The sequence below is a fragment of the Carassius carassius genome, chromosome 33 (genome assembly GCF_963082965.1).
Source record: "Carassius carassius chromosome 33, fCarCar2.1, whole genome shotgun sequence".
In the NCBI taxonomy this organism is placed as follows: Eukaryota; Metazoa; Chordata; class Actinopteri; order Cypriniformes; family Cyprinidae; genus Carassius; species Carassius carassius.
The window spans coordinates 29,078,907-29,091,457 of record NC_081787.1 but is presented as its reverse complement, the minus strand read 5'-3'; the positions used below and the strand labels follow the sequence as shown (position 1 = coordinate 29,091,457).

The following is a 12,551-nucleotide window of genomic DNA, read 5'->3' as shown; positions in this document are numbered from 1 at the left end:
CCTTGAGTCTTACTGTAAGTAATGTACTGCCCTACCCCTCAGTATTTGTATCAGCACTAACAAGAAAAATACTTTTAAAACAAGCACTAAAATAGCTAAACATGTATTTTTCCTAACATTAATGATTAAATCCTTACATGCAGGTAATATAACTGATTCAGTTAGGTATGCTTTTTTAATAACAAATTGATGTATTTGTATTTGATGGTTTGTTCCAGGACTAACTTTTCAAATTAATGCCCCTGAGTCTTACTGTAAGTAATGTACTGCCCTACCCCTCAGTAATGTTGGCAATAAGTTTTGCCCACACATCTCTTTCAATTTCATGGTGTCGAGCAGTTACGGGTCGGGGAGGAGGTATGAAACTGATTACGTGATCAAACACATACCAAATCACGTCCTCTCGCGCGGGCCAGAAAAACCTGTTAACCCCTACTCGATGCATGCATTTGACCTGCGCCTGCACCTCATCAAAGGCTTTGATAATGCCTGGGTACAGGTCTCCATCATATTTGACCACACACCACCTATCCACAACATCAGGACCCCATGCAATCTCCTGCATTGGACGAGATTTCCTGCTTTCTGACTTAAATGAGAAGGATTTGGCGCCAAAACATGTGCATGTAAGTACCTTCTGTACAGCACACATGCAGCTCACATCACGGTACACCATCTCACCAGCTGTGGTTGTGACAACCTGGTGGATCTTCATGGTTGTTGGTACCTGGGGAATGTTCTCTGGCATCTCTCTTATTGCTTTGTCAATGGACTCCTCACTGACATAAAACAGCACAATAGTTGTGTTTGTATTGACCAAAGCGTCAAACAGATCTGTTGCATTTTTTAGATCGCAACCGTGGCTCACCAAACGATCAGCTGTCCTCTTCAGGGTACCCCCAACCCCATCCGGCACCCCTTTGCCATGACTGGCTTCGAAGAAATTCCAAGTCCCAGCTTTAAACCCAGTTTTGTACAGAAGGGAAGTGAAGAGGAAGAAGTTCACCTTCTGTCTGTACTGGGAGCATGGACCATCACTGAGGAAATGAACTACTGAAACCAGAGGGAAGCGGTTCTTCACGTATGACAACACAGGTTGTAGATGTTCCCATATGGCAGGGGGGCCCTTCTGTCGGGATGGAGAGATAGAACTGAAACAAACTTGCTCCGCATTGGCTCCTGCATACAGTATCCCTGTGTGTAACGTGGCTTGCTCGTGAGATGCACCAAAGTGCACAGCCTGGATCTCAGAGGCATACTTGCATACATAATTCTCGGAAAAATCCACATGGATAATGCATTCATTCTCATCCAGGTTCTGTTTCAGTTCCCGGCAGTATCTGTATTGTTGGCAATATATACAGTTATAAACATTTGTTCGTTTTTTTATAAACAAAACAACTTAAAATGCAGCTCATCTTTGTCGCAGACAAAAGAGAGATTTGTATATATCATTTATGAGCGTTTGCAGCATCAAAATTAAATTGAATTTGAATTGAAATTAGGCGTTTATTCAAAATAAATAAATAAATAAATAAATAAACAAATGTTAGCAGTAGTCAACATATTCATCTGCAATGAAACAAGAAGATTACCTGTGGTATTCACTACAAACAAGCAATGTATCAGGCCCCGTCACAGAATGTCAGGCCCTGTCACAGTGAAATGTGACAGGGCCTGACGTGACAGGGCCTGACCGTCAGCCATTTTAATAGCTATGACTCAGCAATTTAGCATGTTAGCATAAAAACTGACAACATTTCAGAGAGTATTTACACAAAAGATTTAATTTGTTCCAAATCTAAACCTATTGACATACATTTTCTGGGACATTATTGCGTGACAGGAACTGACGTAGTAGCTCGACCTCAGGTAAAAACATGCAGAAAGGCTTAAAATTACAAAATTCAAGGACAGAACTTACCTCTGGTTGGTGTCAGTGTGTGATGAGAGGCAAATGAGGTCACTTCCTGTGATTTGGGACCTTAAAGAGATATCACACACTTTTCTTGGAATCTTTTATGCAAGTGTGACAGGGCATGACAGAAACCCGGGGACACTTTTAAAAAATCGATTTATTTATTATTAATTCATTTTACTGAAGATTTTAATCGAATAATACAAATTATAACATCTTAAATGTGCTATGGTATTGTTTTTTCTATGAATTTCAAATGTATAATTATTATTTATATGATGTATAGAATTGAGATTTGACCTGGGACAGTACATTTTAGGGGTTCTTAATTTTAAAAAGGGTTTTTTAAACAAAAATAAAAAACAATTTAATCAAATACATAACATAATCTGTTGTAAAACTCTCTAAATTAATTCACTGTATGACAGTTTTGGGAAATATGTGGATTACACCAGTTTTATAAAACAATAGTAGTGCCAGGACAGCAAATGTACGTTTCTGGTAGAATGTCCCATTGTGTTTTCTCATCAGGTCAAAAGTAATCCAAAAGTAATCGAAATACATACATAATCTGACAGATGATGTTATAAAAACTCATTTGTAAGCAGTATGGGGTATTCTAAATCATAAGAAGATCTGGGGTTTGGTGTGTGCAGCTTATGTGCTACAACAAAATATCCAAATATCTTCAGACACCAATGACATTAGTCTTTAGATAGAAAGATAGACAGATAGAGAGAGAGAGAGAGAGAGAGAGAGAGAGAGAGAGAGAGAGAAAGAGAGAGAGAGAAAGAACGAGAGACTCCGGTAGGTGGCGGTATTAAACCATGAGTTGTTTTGTTAACCACCAATGAATCGCAGAGGAAGAAGTGACGTCAGTCTGCAGCTTGACGCGGGTGTGTGACGTCACACGCGTCACGTTCAGAATCACTATGGCGGAAAGGTAGTGGCGGCTCACACTTTACCGGTAATATCCGTAAAATCATCATCGGATAGCAGATCTCTGAACCGATTCACCATTCTCCGGTTCCGGCTCTCGCGCACACATCCCACTTCCTCGTGCACTCTCTCTGATCTTCGCGGAAACATGCCTAATATCAAGATTTTTAGCGGCAGCTCCCACCAGGATCTGTCTCAGAAGATCGCGGACCGTCTCGGACTTGAGTTAGGAAAAGTGGTGACGAAAAAGTTCAGCAACCAAGAGACGTGGTGAGTTTCTGGAAATTGCCTCAACGTGTTTTTTTTATGTGGCTGCTTTAACTTGTTGAAGCGCCTTTTTCTCCAGGGCCGCTGGGAGTTGTAGTACAGATGGCGCCTACCAGCAATCCACGTGCGTTTGCGTAAACTACAACTCCCAGAAATCTGTGCGTTCGCACGCCATGCGAGCATACAGTCTATGCATTCGAGGCGCGTGATTTTTTTTCCCAAACCAGTTGAGCGCAAACCACGCCCCCTACGCGAAAACCTCACCCCGCAGCCATGACTCACGTCTCTAGGTCGATTTCATTGGTCAACTCTATCACAGTGCTTATTGCTACACTGCGTTGAAACAAACGAACAAATTTTAATATAATCATAGATATATGGATATAATATCCAAAACAAAAATAAAAGGGTGTACAAAATAAAAAAAAATAGTGAATAAAGTTACATAATGTAGGCTGCTATAAAACAGGGACACAGAGTAGCTTAATACTGATATATTTATAAAATATAAATCTTTTATAAAATGTTAATATTTGCTATCACTTGGTATTAATTTAACACTGAATAAACAACTTGCTGAATAACATTTTTTATTTCGTTCAAAAAAAATTACTGAGCCCAAACTTTAGAGCTGCAGAGTATATTGTTAGAAAAGATTAATATTTTGAATAAATGCTCTTCTTTTTAACTTTTTATTCATCAAAGAATCCTGAAAAAAGTATCACAGGTTCCAAAAAAATATTAAGTAGCACAACAGTTTCCAACATTGATAATAAATCAGCATATTAGAATAATCTTTTTGAGGAAATGACACTGAAGACTGGAGTAATGATGCTGAAAATTCAGCTTTGATCACAAGAATAAATTAGATTTAGAAAACGTAGAAAAAATTATTTTACACCATAATAATATTTAACAATAGAATTTTTTTCCCTGTATTTTTTGATCAAATGAATGCAACCTTGATGAGCATAAGAAACAACAGTAAAAATTAATAAGTAAATAAATAAATAAATAAAATAAAAATAATAATTCATTATTATCACAATTTTTTTTTTGTGTGTGTGCTCTTGTTTTTCTGCCATATCAGGACACAACTCTGTATAATGTCATGGGTATGACACAGGTATTACAAGGAGAGGGTGACTTAGTAGGACATAACCCATGCCCCCATTTTTCAAAACGCTTATAAATCATACAGAATGAGTTTTTTTGAGAAAGTAGAAATGCACAAAGTTTCCTGTGAGGGTTAGGGTTAGGTGTAGGGTTGGTGTAGGGCCAGAGAATATACAGTTTGTACAGTATAAAAACCATTACACCTATGGGATGAACACACTTTACACAAAAATAAACGTGTGTGTATGTGTTTGCAAATATGATTTTTTTATCAGTTTTCTATCAGCTGAGACCTTTAAATTTTATCCAGGGGTATTTATTTTATTTTTTTTCCTTTATATAGGGCATTTTCCCATTAATCTCACTAATACTTTTATTTCAAATTCTTACATTTGATCCATGAATACAATTTATAATAATGTGATTATCTATACCTATAAAATGTAATAATTTACACTGAAAAATACAGCTGTATTTAATAATATTATGTGATTATTTTAAATATTTTTTTATATATAAAAAACAAGAAATTATGGTGGAAATTATACTTTTCAACGAAATTAAAATGCCAGTAGGTGCCAGTAGTGAGCGTTTAATAAATTAGTTGAATATCATGTCATTGAGTAAAATATATAAATATGTAACTGGGTTTATTTATTTTAATTTTTTACTGAGATCATATTTTTACCTTCAGATGTACGGCTTGGTCTTCACCACAGCCAAAACATGCGCACTCTCCTGAGAGCGAACCTAATGAATAAGATAAAGTTCAAATGAAAACTTTAATAATACATGTAAAAACTCACATTGAGACCTACAAATACTTCTCAAAATGTTATTGAAAAGAACTGTTTACCGTTAGTCAGCGACGGATCCATCAACGACTTTGATTGACGTACAAACTTCTTCTTCTCAGGTGACGTAAAAGAGTTGACCAATGAAATCGACCTAGGGACGTGAGTCATGGCTGCGGGGTGGGGTTTTCGCGTAGAGGGCGTGGTTTGCGCTCAACTGGTTTGGGGGAAAAAATCACGCATTCGAGGCGATGTCTATTTGCTTTAATGTGAACCTAAATTTTTTGGCTAATATTGCCATTTAATGTAATTTAAACACTAATGTAGGAATGGGTATAAATTAAAGAGTGCAGTGACCCCGAATCATTCACTATCGGTTGGCGGTGTGGTTCCTGAAGAAAGAGTTTTTTATTTCATGTCTTACTGTTGGTCTTTTACAAAAACAAATGCAGTGGTTTTATAATGATTCAGTAACGCTTTCATATGGCAAAAGTACATACTAAAGATGCCACTTAGTGATTACAATATTCAGGTCGAGTTTTATTTACACGTTACTCCAAGATAACATGATTGTATTACAGTGTGACGTCATGATCACTGTGTTTGTGTTTTTCTTCTGCAGCGTGGAGATCGGAGAGAGTGTGCGTGGAGAGGATGTGTACATAGTCCAGAGCGGCTGTGGAGAAATCAATGATAACCTGATGGAGCTTCTGATTATGATAAACGCCTGCAAGATTGCATCGGCCTGCCGAGTCACAGCGGTCATCCCCTGCTTCCCTTACGCCCGGCAGGACAAGAAGGACAAGGTGGGGCGAAGGCTATAATACAATAAAATCTGTGACGTTTCCTGCCAGTGAAAGTTAAATGAGGAATTTTTAGCATGCTTTTGATGGGAAGTCACTGTAATAAATCTTTGTGTTTTCACTCAATGTGTTTGGTCTTCTGCTTTGTTTTCTGCAGAGTCGTGCACCTATTTCTGCCAAGTTGGTGGCAAATATGCTGTCGGTGTCTGGAGCTGACCACATCATAACCATGGATCTGCATGCATCTCAGATACAGGTGGGCTTTATAGCACTCTAAAAGATTTAGTGATCGAACACACACACACACACACACACACAAATAGGTTTAAGAAATAGAAACATGATGCCTATGGTTTTTCTGTTGACTTTGGTGTAGAGTGAGAATAATGGAAAACAATGAAGTCATATTAGGGATGCACTGATATAAAAAACTTTGGCGAATACAGATAACCGATAATTCTTTATATTTGAAAGCCGATAACTGATATTTTGACCAATAAATCTAAATCCAAATTACAAACCATTCATGTGTAAAGAATCAAAATGCATTGATATGCAAAAACATCGATAACAAAAAAAAACTACATTTCTCAGCTAATACCGATATGGTGGCCGATATATCATGCATACATAATATAATAATTATTATTATTATTCAGCAATCCTAAATGCCTACATTAACATTTGCATTCATGCATTTGCTGGACACTTTCATTCAAGGCAGCTTGCATTGCACTGAGAGGATATGTTTGATCAGTCAGCTGGGAATCAAAACCATGACACATTCTGCTCTTTCAGCTGCAGGAAAATTGTTCTTGGAAATGCATCAAAGGTCAAAATTACAGATCAGTGATTTTGCTTTCCTTCTTTTTAGGGTTTCTTTGACATTCCAGTAGATAACTTATATGCAGAGCCTGCCGTTCTGAAGTGGATCAAGGAGAACATCCCCGAGTGGAAGACCTGCACCATCGTGTCTCCTGACGCTGGAGGAGCCAAGAGGTGTGTGTGTGTGTGTGTGTGTGTGTGTGTGTGTGTGTGGAGGCTGATCCCTGAGCTGTGTTTCTCCATCGACAGGGTCACCTCCATTGCAGACCGGCTCAATGTTGACTTCGCCCTCATTCACAAAGAAAGGAAGAAGGCCAACGAGGTGGACCGCATGGTTCTGGTGGGAGACGTGAAGGACCGCGTGGCCATATTAGTGGATGATATGGCAGACACCTGCGGCACCGTCTGCCACGCTGTTGATAAGTGAGGAGCTGATGACAGTGATGACACACACACTGAGTGCTTCACCAACTGTAACACTGCGTGTGTGTGTGTGTGTGTGTTCAGGTTAATCTCCGCAGGAGCGGTTAAAGTGTATGCCATCCTCACCCATGGCATCTTCTCCGGTCCAGCCATTTCACGCATCAACAACGCCTGCTTCGAGGCCGTAGTGGTGACCAACACCATCCCTCAGGAGGACAAGATGAAGCACTGTCCCAAAATACAGGTGTGTCTGGAAATACTAAATCAGCACGGTGCTCTTTCTTTGATCAAAACAAAGATTATAGGTCAATAATTGTTATCAGCGCTCATTTGCTACATCAATCTATAACACTAGAGATCGACCAATATTTTCCCTGATATTTAAGCATTTTATTATAATCAGATATCGGTTTTGTAATATCGGATTCACCGATAATCGGTGTCATCTTGTGGGGGTTTTGAGAATTGCACGCAGGCTCGCCATTGCAGCACATCTTAGGGGAGACGAGACAACAACAACAGTGTGCAGGGACTTGATTTACTGTAGTTATTCAACTTTAACATAACAGCCAGTTATGCACAAATTAGATGCGTTACATGAATGCCTGATATGTAGTTTATGCAGCTTGGCTCTTAGAAATAGAGACCAACTCACGGAGTCATGTTAAATAATTCATCAAGTATTGTCACAATAAAGACGTAACCCTGAATTAATATGCAGCCATGAATGAGAGCATGTTGTAAATAAAAGAGCTGAATTTAATTCTCTCCTTAATTTATTTTCTCCATTTGAAAACATTAGACATTCTACATTTATTTTGATTATTGTTAATATTAGTGTTGTTGACAATGCATTTTATAAATAAAATGTTTTTTATTGTGACTTACAGATTAAATGTAACATGAAAGACTAATTTCTTCACTCAGTCATTTATTTACTTTATAAGTGTTAATAAATATCGGTTATCGGGCACATAAACATGCAAATAATTGGTATCGGTTATTTAACAAAAATCAATATCGGTCGATCACTATATAACACTTTAAAATGCATGAAATATTAGATTAAATTAGTGCAGAATCTCCTTTGCTTTGGTGTCTGTGTTCACGTCAAGAATCAGCCCAAAACACAATCAGAAGTAAATCAGATGTATCCTGTAACACAGACAGTCCTGTAATGAAGAGGTGTTCTGGCTGTGTCTTGTGTTTTGGGCTTGTGTCATGCAGGTTTTCTTTGTGCTTTACTGATCTCTGCAGGTCATCGATATTTCCATGATCCTGGCCGAGGCCATCCGCAGGACGCACAACGGCGAGTCCGTGTCGTATCTGTTCAGCCACGTTCCCCTGTAAGGTCTTCCCCCGAACGAGGCTCATACACTCTCCAGATCTCTGTTACACTCTGTGACTGTGGAAGAGCCAGTCACAACCTCATTTATTTATTCGCATCCGTTTGTATCAATTCCTGTGCTTTGAGAAAAGTAAAGTCACGTGATGAATGAAGCGGTGGAGAAATGACTTGGAAATCATTTTTGAAGAAAACCGGTGGACACGCATTCTCCTGAATTGTAAGACGCAGATTGAAGAGGTTTTTAGCCCGTGCCTTCTCAGGCTGCAGCTCAATGGTAGATTCTTAACAAAACATTGGTTTTATTTCACTTTCCTGGTTTTGCTTTTTAATTGTTTTAATAACTCTTTGTAAATGAACATTTCTTTGAATAAAAAAAATATCATTTTGGTTACATTATGCCATTCTGATAGCCCTCAGATCTCTCCTGTGTACTGATTTCATTGATCTCTTTAAACCACACGTTTCCCTGGAGCACAAAAGCAGTCTCTGGGGTATATTTGTAGAAATAGACAACTATACACTGTATGGGTCAAAAATATACTTTTTTCTTTTATGCCAAAAATCATTAGGATATTAAGTAAAGATCGTGTTCCATGAAGATATTTTGTAAATGTACTACTGTAAATATATAAAAACGTAATTTGTGATTTGTAATATGAACTTAATCTGATCAACTTTAAAGATGATTTTCTCAATATTTAGATTGTTTTGCTCCCTCAGATTCCAGGTTCTCATATAGTTGTATCTCTCAAACCACACATCAACATGTTTCAGATGAATTATAGATATCGATTTCGACTAAATGACACTTATGACCAGTTTTGTGCTCCATATTTATATTTCAGAATACTGCTACATTTATTGTTCATACATCCCGATTTTAAATGCATTCTCCCCTGAAGAGAATTGAATATTTGGTTAATCTGGTGAGGAAGTGATCTGTGGAAGTGAATCCACACAAACCATAAAGATCCAGAAGTGAGTAACTAAGAATGGCTGGTGTGCAAGGTTATCAAGAACATTGTGTCGAGATTTAACTGGAAACAAAAAAATCTATGCATATATATATACATATATGTGTGTGTGTGTGTGTGTGTGTGATATACACATGTAGATGTATATATATATATATATATATATAATTAAAAACAATCCGCTAATTATGTTATATAGGTATGTTATAATGATGTTATATATATAGCTGGAAATACAATACAATAGAATTATCCGAATGCCGGAAGCAGTGCGTCGCGTCACAGGAGCGTCGCGTCACGAGCCGGTGGGGCGTCAAGAGCGCTACAGCGAATAACGGAATAATCTTTAGTCTGATAATAGAGACTAATATCTATTGTATTTCAGATTCTACACTAGTTTTTCATCAGTTCGGGTCTGTGGTAATAACGCATGTTTGTCAGTCAGAAGACGCTCAGGTACATGGCTTTATACACGTTGTGTGTCCTTTCGTGTCACTTTGTTTTCAGTCGACGCTTCACAGTTAATCCGGTTTTCTTTTTTTCTTTCTTTTTTTGTCCTGTTACAGGAAAAAAATATTACAGCGACATTTCCAAAGGTAAGCCTGTATAACGAGGGCTGGCTGTTGTTTACTCTGATCGATCGATAATAACATTATCAGGGCGGGTGCGATTGTTAAAGCCTCATAATTTGACTTTAAATGAAAAACCACCTCTGAACATAAAGATATATTTCTTACGATCACTACTACTACAGTTGGGAAGATCATATATAATACCTAACTTACTCGGTAAAAACAGACAAACATGATCTCTTTTTGTAAACAGTGCGTCTTTATATACAATTATTATTTTATGTTAAAAACCGCAAACTTATTGTCTGTCTGTTTTATCTGTAACAGGAATCTGGCAACTAGATATGTTTTCAACACCATAAAGATTTATATATATATATATATATATTTTTTTTTTAAATACTAATAAATTAAGATAACATTTAATGAGCTTTTGGAGATCACAGATTTCTTTGCAAACTGATTATGTTAAACCAAACTGTATTTTATAGACTAGAATGATCTTATATGCATTTTAGTGCTCCTTGCATCTATTAAATCATTTCGTCTAGTCACATTATCGTGCAGCTTGCGAGCATCAGCAGGATTGTGATGAGCTGGAGAAAATACATGGGTTTCGCTGAGATGATGAGCAGTTTGGGGACCATCCTGCTAAGTGTGGGGTCCCTTCATTTAATGTTGAGTGAAGGAATAAGCTATAGATGTAGGAAAATGATCTTTTAGTCCTCTCTTAGTTTCAGGTAACTGACATTACAGCCATTGCACTATAAATAGCCGAACATCTGCCATATTCCATCTCTATTTACAATTATTATGGGCCATTTGAAGGCTTTCAGCAAAAATTAATCAGTTTCAAATTAACATGCAAAAAAAAAAAATAACAACAGTGTCTACGTTCATGGTTCACACGTTCATCAGTGTGGCTTTGTGTTCACTAGTTTATCCAACAGACATTACAAAACAAAAAGATTTTCTTATAAAACGCATGAGTACGCTGTTTTCTGTGAAAGCAGATGACATGCTCTTATGTTATAATAAGCATTAATGTATCTTGACTCTCAGCTCCTCACAGGATCAGAGATGGGAAGCCGTCCGCGTCAGGAGCCTGCAGACTCTGTGGTCTGGTTTCACAGCTACTTGCACGGAGGGACGTCGAGCCTCATCTCCACGCTGACCACCCTCATCACCTTCCCTCTGTACAAGACCGTGTTTCGCCAGCAGCTGCACAGCACTTTGGTGCGAGAAGCGGTGGCCCAGCTGCTCAGGGAGGGCCCGCTCAAACTGTACCGCGGTGTGGCACCACCTTTACTGATGAGATCCCTGAACGGGACGCTCCTGTTCGGCCTCCAGGACACCCTCCTGCAGCAGCTGTCTCTCCGGGACACGAGTGCTGTTCCCAGGACGGCCCTCCCTGCTCTGGCAGGTTTGGGGGCAGGTGTGCTGGAGGCCGTGCTCTTTACTCCATTCGAGCGCGTGCAGAACGTCCTGCAGAACAGCAGGAACGACACTAGCCTTCCTACATTAAGAAGCATACTGCACAGACTTGCCTCAAAGCCGCCGGCATCAGGGTACTACACCGCCTTCCTGCCTGTGCTCGTCCGTAATGCCTTAGGGAGCAGCCTGTACTTTGGGCTGAAGGACCCCATGTGTGAGACTCTTCGGGCTTGTGGCTGTTCCCCTGTCGCGTCCTCCTTCATCACTGGTGTGCTGAACTCAATGGTGATCAGTCTGCCGCTGTACCCTCTCTCTGTGCTGGTGGCTAACATGCAGGCCCAGGTGGACGGAGGAGGAGGGGTCAGGAGCAGCTGGAAGAGACTTTGGGCGGCCCGGCAGCACAGGCTGGTTCTTCTGTACCGTGGAGGATCGCTGGTCATCTTCCGCTCCTGCATCACCTGGGGAATCACCACTGCCATCTACGACCAGCTCAAGAGGCGCTCCAGAAGCTCAGGTTAACACGCAATGCTGTTTATAACAGGGATGTCATCCACTGCTGATGTATTCACTGGTGCGATGATGATGCATGAGTTAACATGAATACTGTAGAGCACATGTCAAGGAATGAAACTGTACAGTTGCTCAGTTCTATTAAAATGCCAAACGATCCACATGCAATTAAGGGAAAATGCCTGTTTTGCTTCTTAGTCCACTACAAACACCGTCTGTCTACAGTAGAGCCTGTGCAATTGAGCTTAACTACAATTAGTTTGAAGCTGTTATTGTCTTTAATATATAAATAACAATAAAATGTCATCACCCTCAGGCCATCATTCGATATCGGGATGAGTTTGTTTCTTCATCAGGTTTGTAGAAATGAAGCATTGCATCAGTGTCTCATCAACGGATGCTCTGCAGTGAATGGGTGCCGTCAGAATGAGAGTTCAAACAGCTGATAAAAACATCACAATAATCCACAGCACTCCAGTCCATCAGTTAACATCTGGAGAAGACAACATATGAAACAAATCCATAATCAAGATGTTTTTATCAGCTTTTTGGACTCTCATTCTGACGGCACCCATTCACTGCAGGGCATCCGTTGATGAGACACTGATGCAATGCTGCATTTCTCCAA

The 12,551-nt window shown here is 39.2% G+C and overlaps 2 protein-coding genes across 2 annotated transcripts; both read left to right on the top strand.

Moving 5' to 3' along the window:
* The first annotated feature begins 2,901 nt into the window (after positions 1–2,901).
* On the top strand, positions 2,902–8,822 carry LOC132114060 (ribose-phosphate pyrophosphokinase 1-like). The gene is made up of 7 exons (XM_059522194.1): positions 2,902–3,127; positions 5,657–5,840; positions 5,995–6,093; positions 6,712–6,836; positions 6,912–7,085; positions 7,170–7,329; positions 8,343–8,822. The coding sequence occupies exons 1-7, from the start codon at positions 3,006–3,008 to the stop codon at positions 8,433–8,435; spliced, it is 957 nt and encodes a 318-aa protein (XP_059378177.1). The 5' UTR covers positions 2,902–3,005; the 3' UTR covers positions 8,436–8,822.
* Positions 8,823–9,982: 1,160 nt separating this feature from the next.
* LOC132114361 (solute carrier family 25 member 53-like) lies at positions 9,983–12,530 on the top strand. Its single transcript, XM_059522468.1, has 2 exons — positions 9,983–10,003; positions 11,042–12,530. Exon 2 carries the CDS (start codon positions 11,060–11,062, stop codon positions 11,930–11,932), a length of 873 nt encoding a protein of 290 aa, XP_059378451.1. The 5' UTR covers positions 9,983–10,003; positions 11,042–11,059; the 3' UTR covers positions 11,933–12,530.
* The last annotated feature ends 21 nt before the right edge of the window (positions 12,531–12,551 follow it).

Bases quoted from the DNA above. Each gene is read 5' to 3' on its own strand.
- LOC132114060 (XM_059522194.1), top strand. From the start codon at position 3,006: ATGCCTAATATCAAGATTTTTAGCGGCAGCTCCCACCAGGATCTGTCT. The intron at 5,841-5,994 runs GTGGGGCGAAGG...TGTTTTCTGCAG, and splicing joins GGCAGGACAAGAAGGACAAG to AGTCGTGCACCTATTTCTGC. The intron at 6,837-6,911 runs GTGTGTGTGTGT...CTCCATCGACAG, and splicing joins GACGCTGGAGGAGCCAAGAG to GGTCACCTCCATTGCAGACC.
- LOC132114361 (XM_059522468.1), top strand. From the start codon at position 11,060: ATGGGAAGCCGTCCGCGTCAGGAGCCTGCAGACTCTGTGGTCTGGTTT.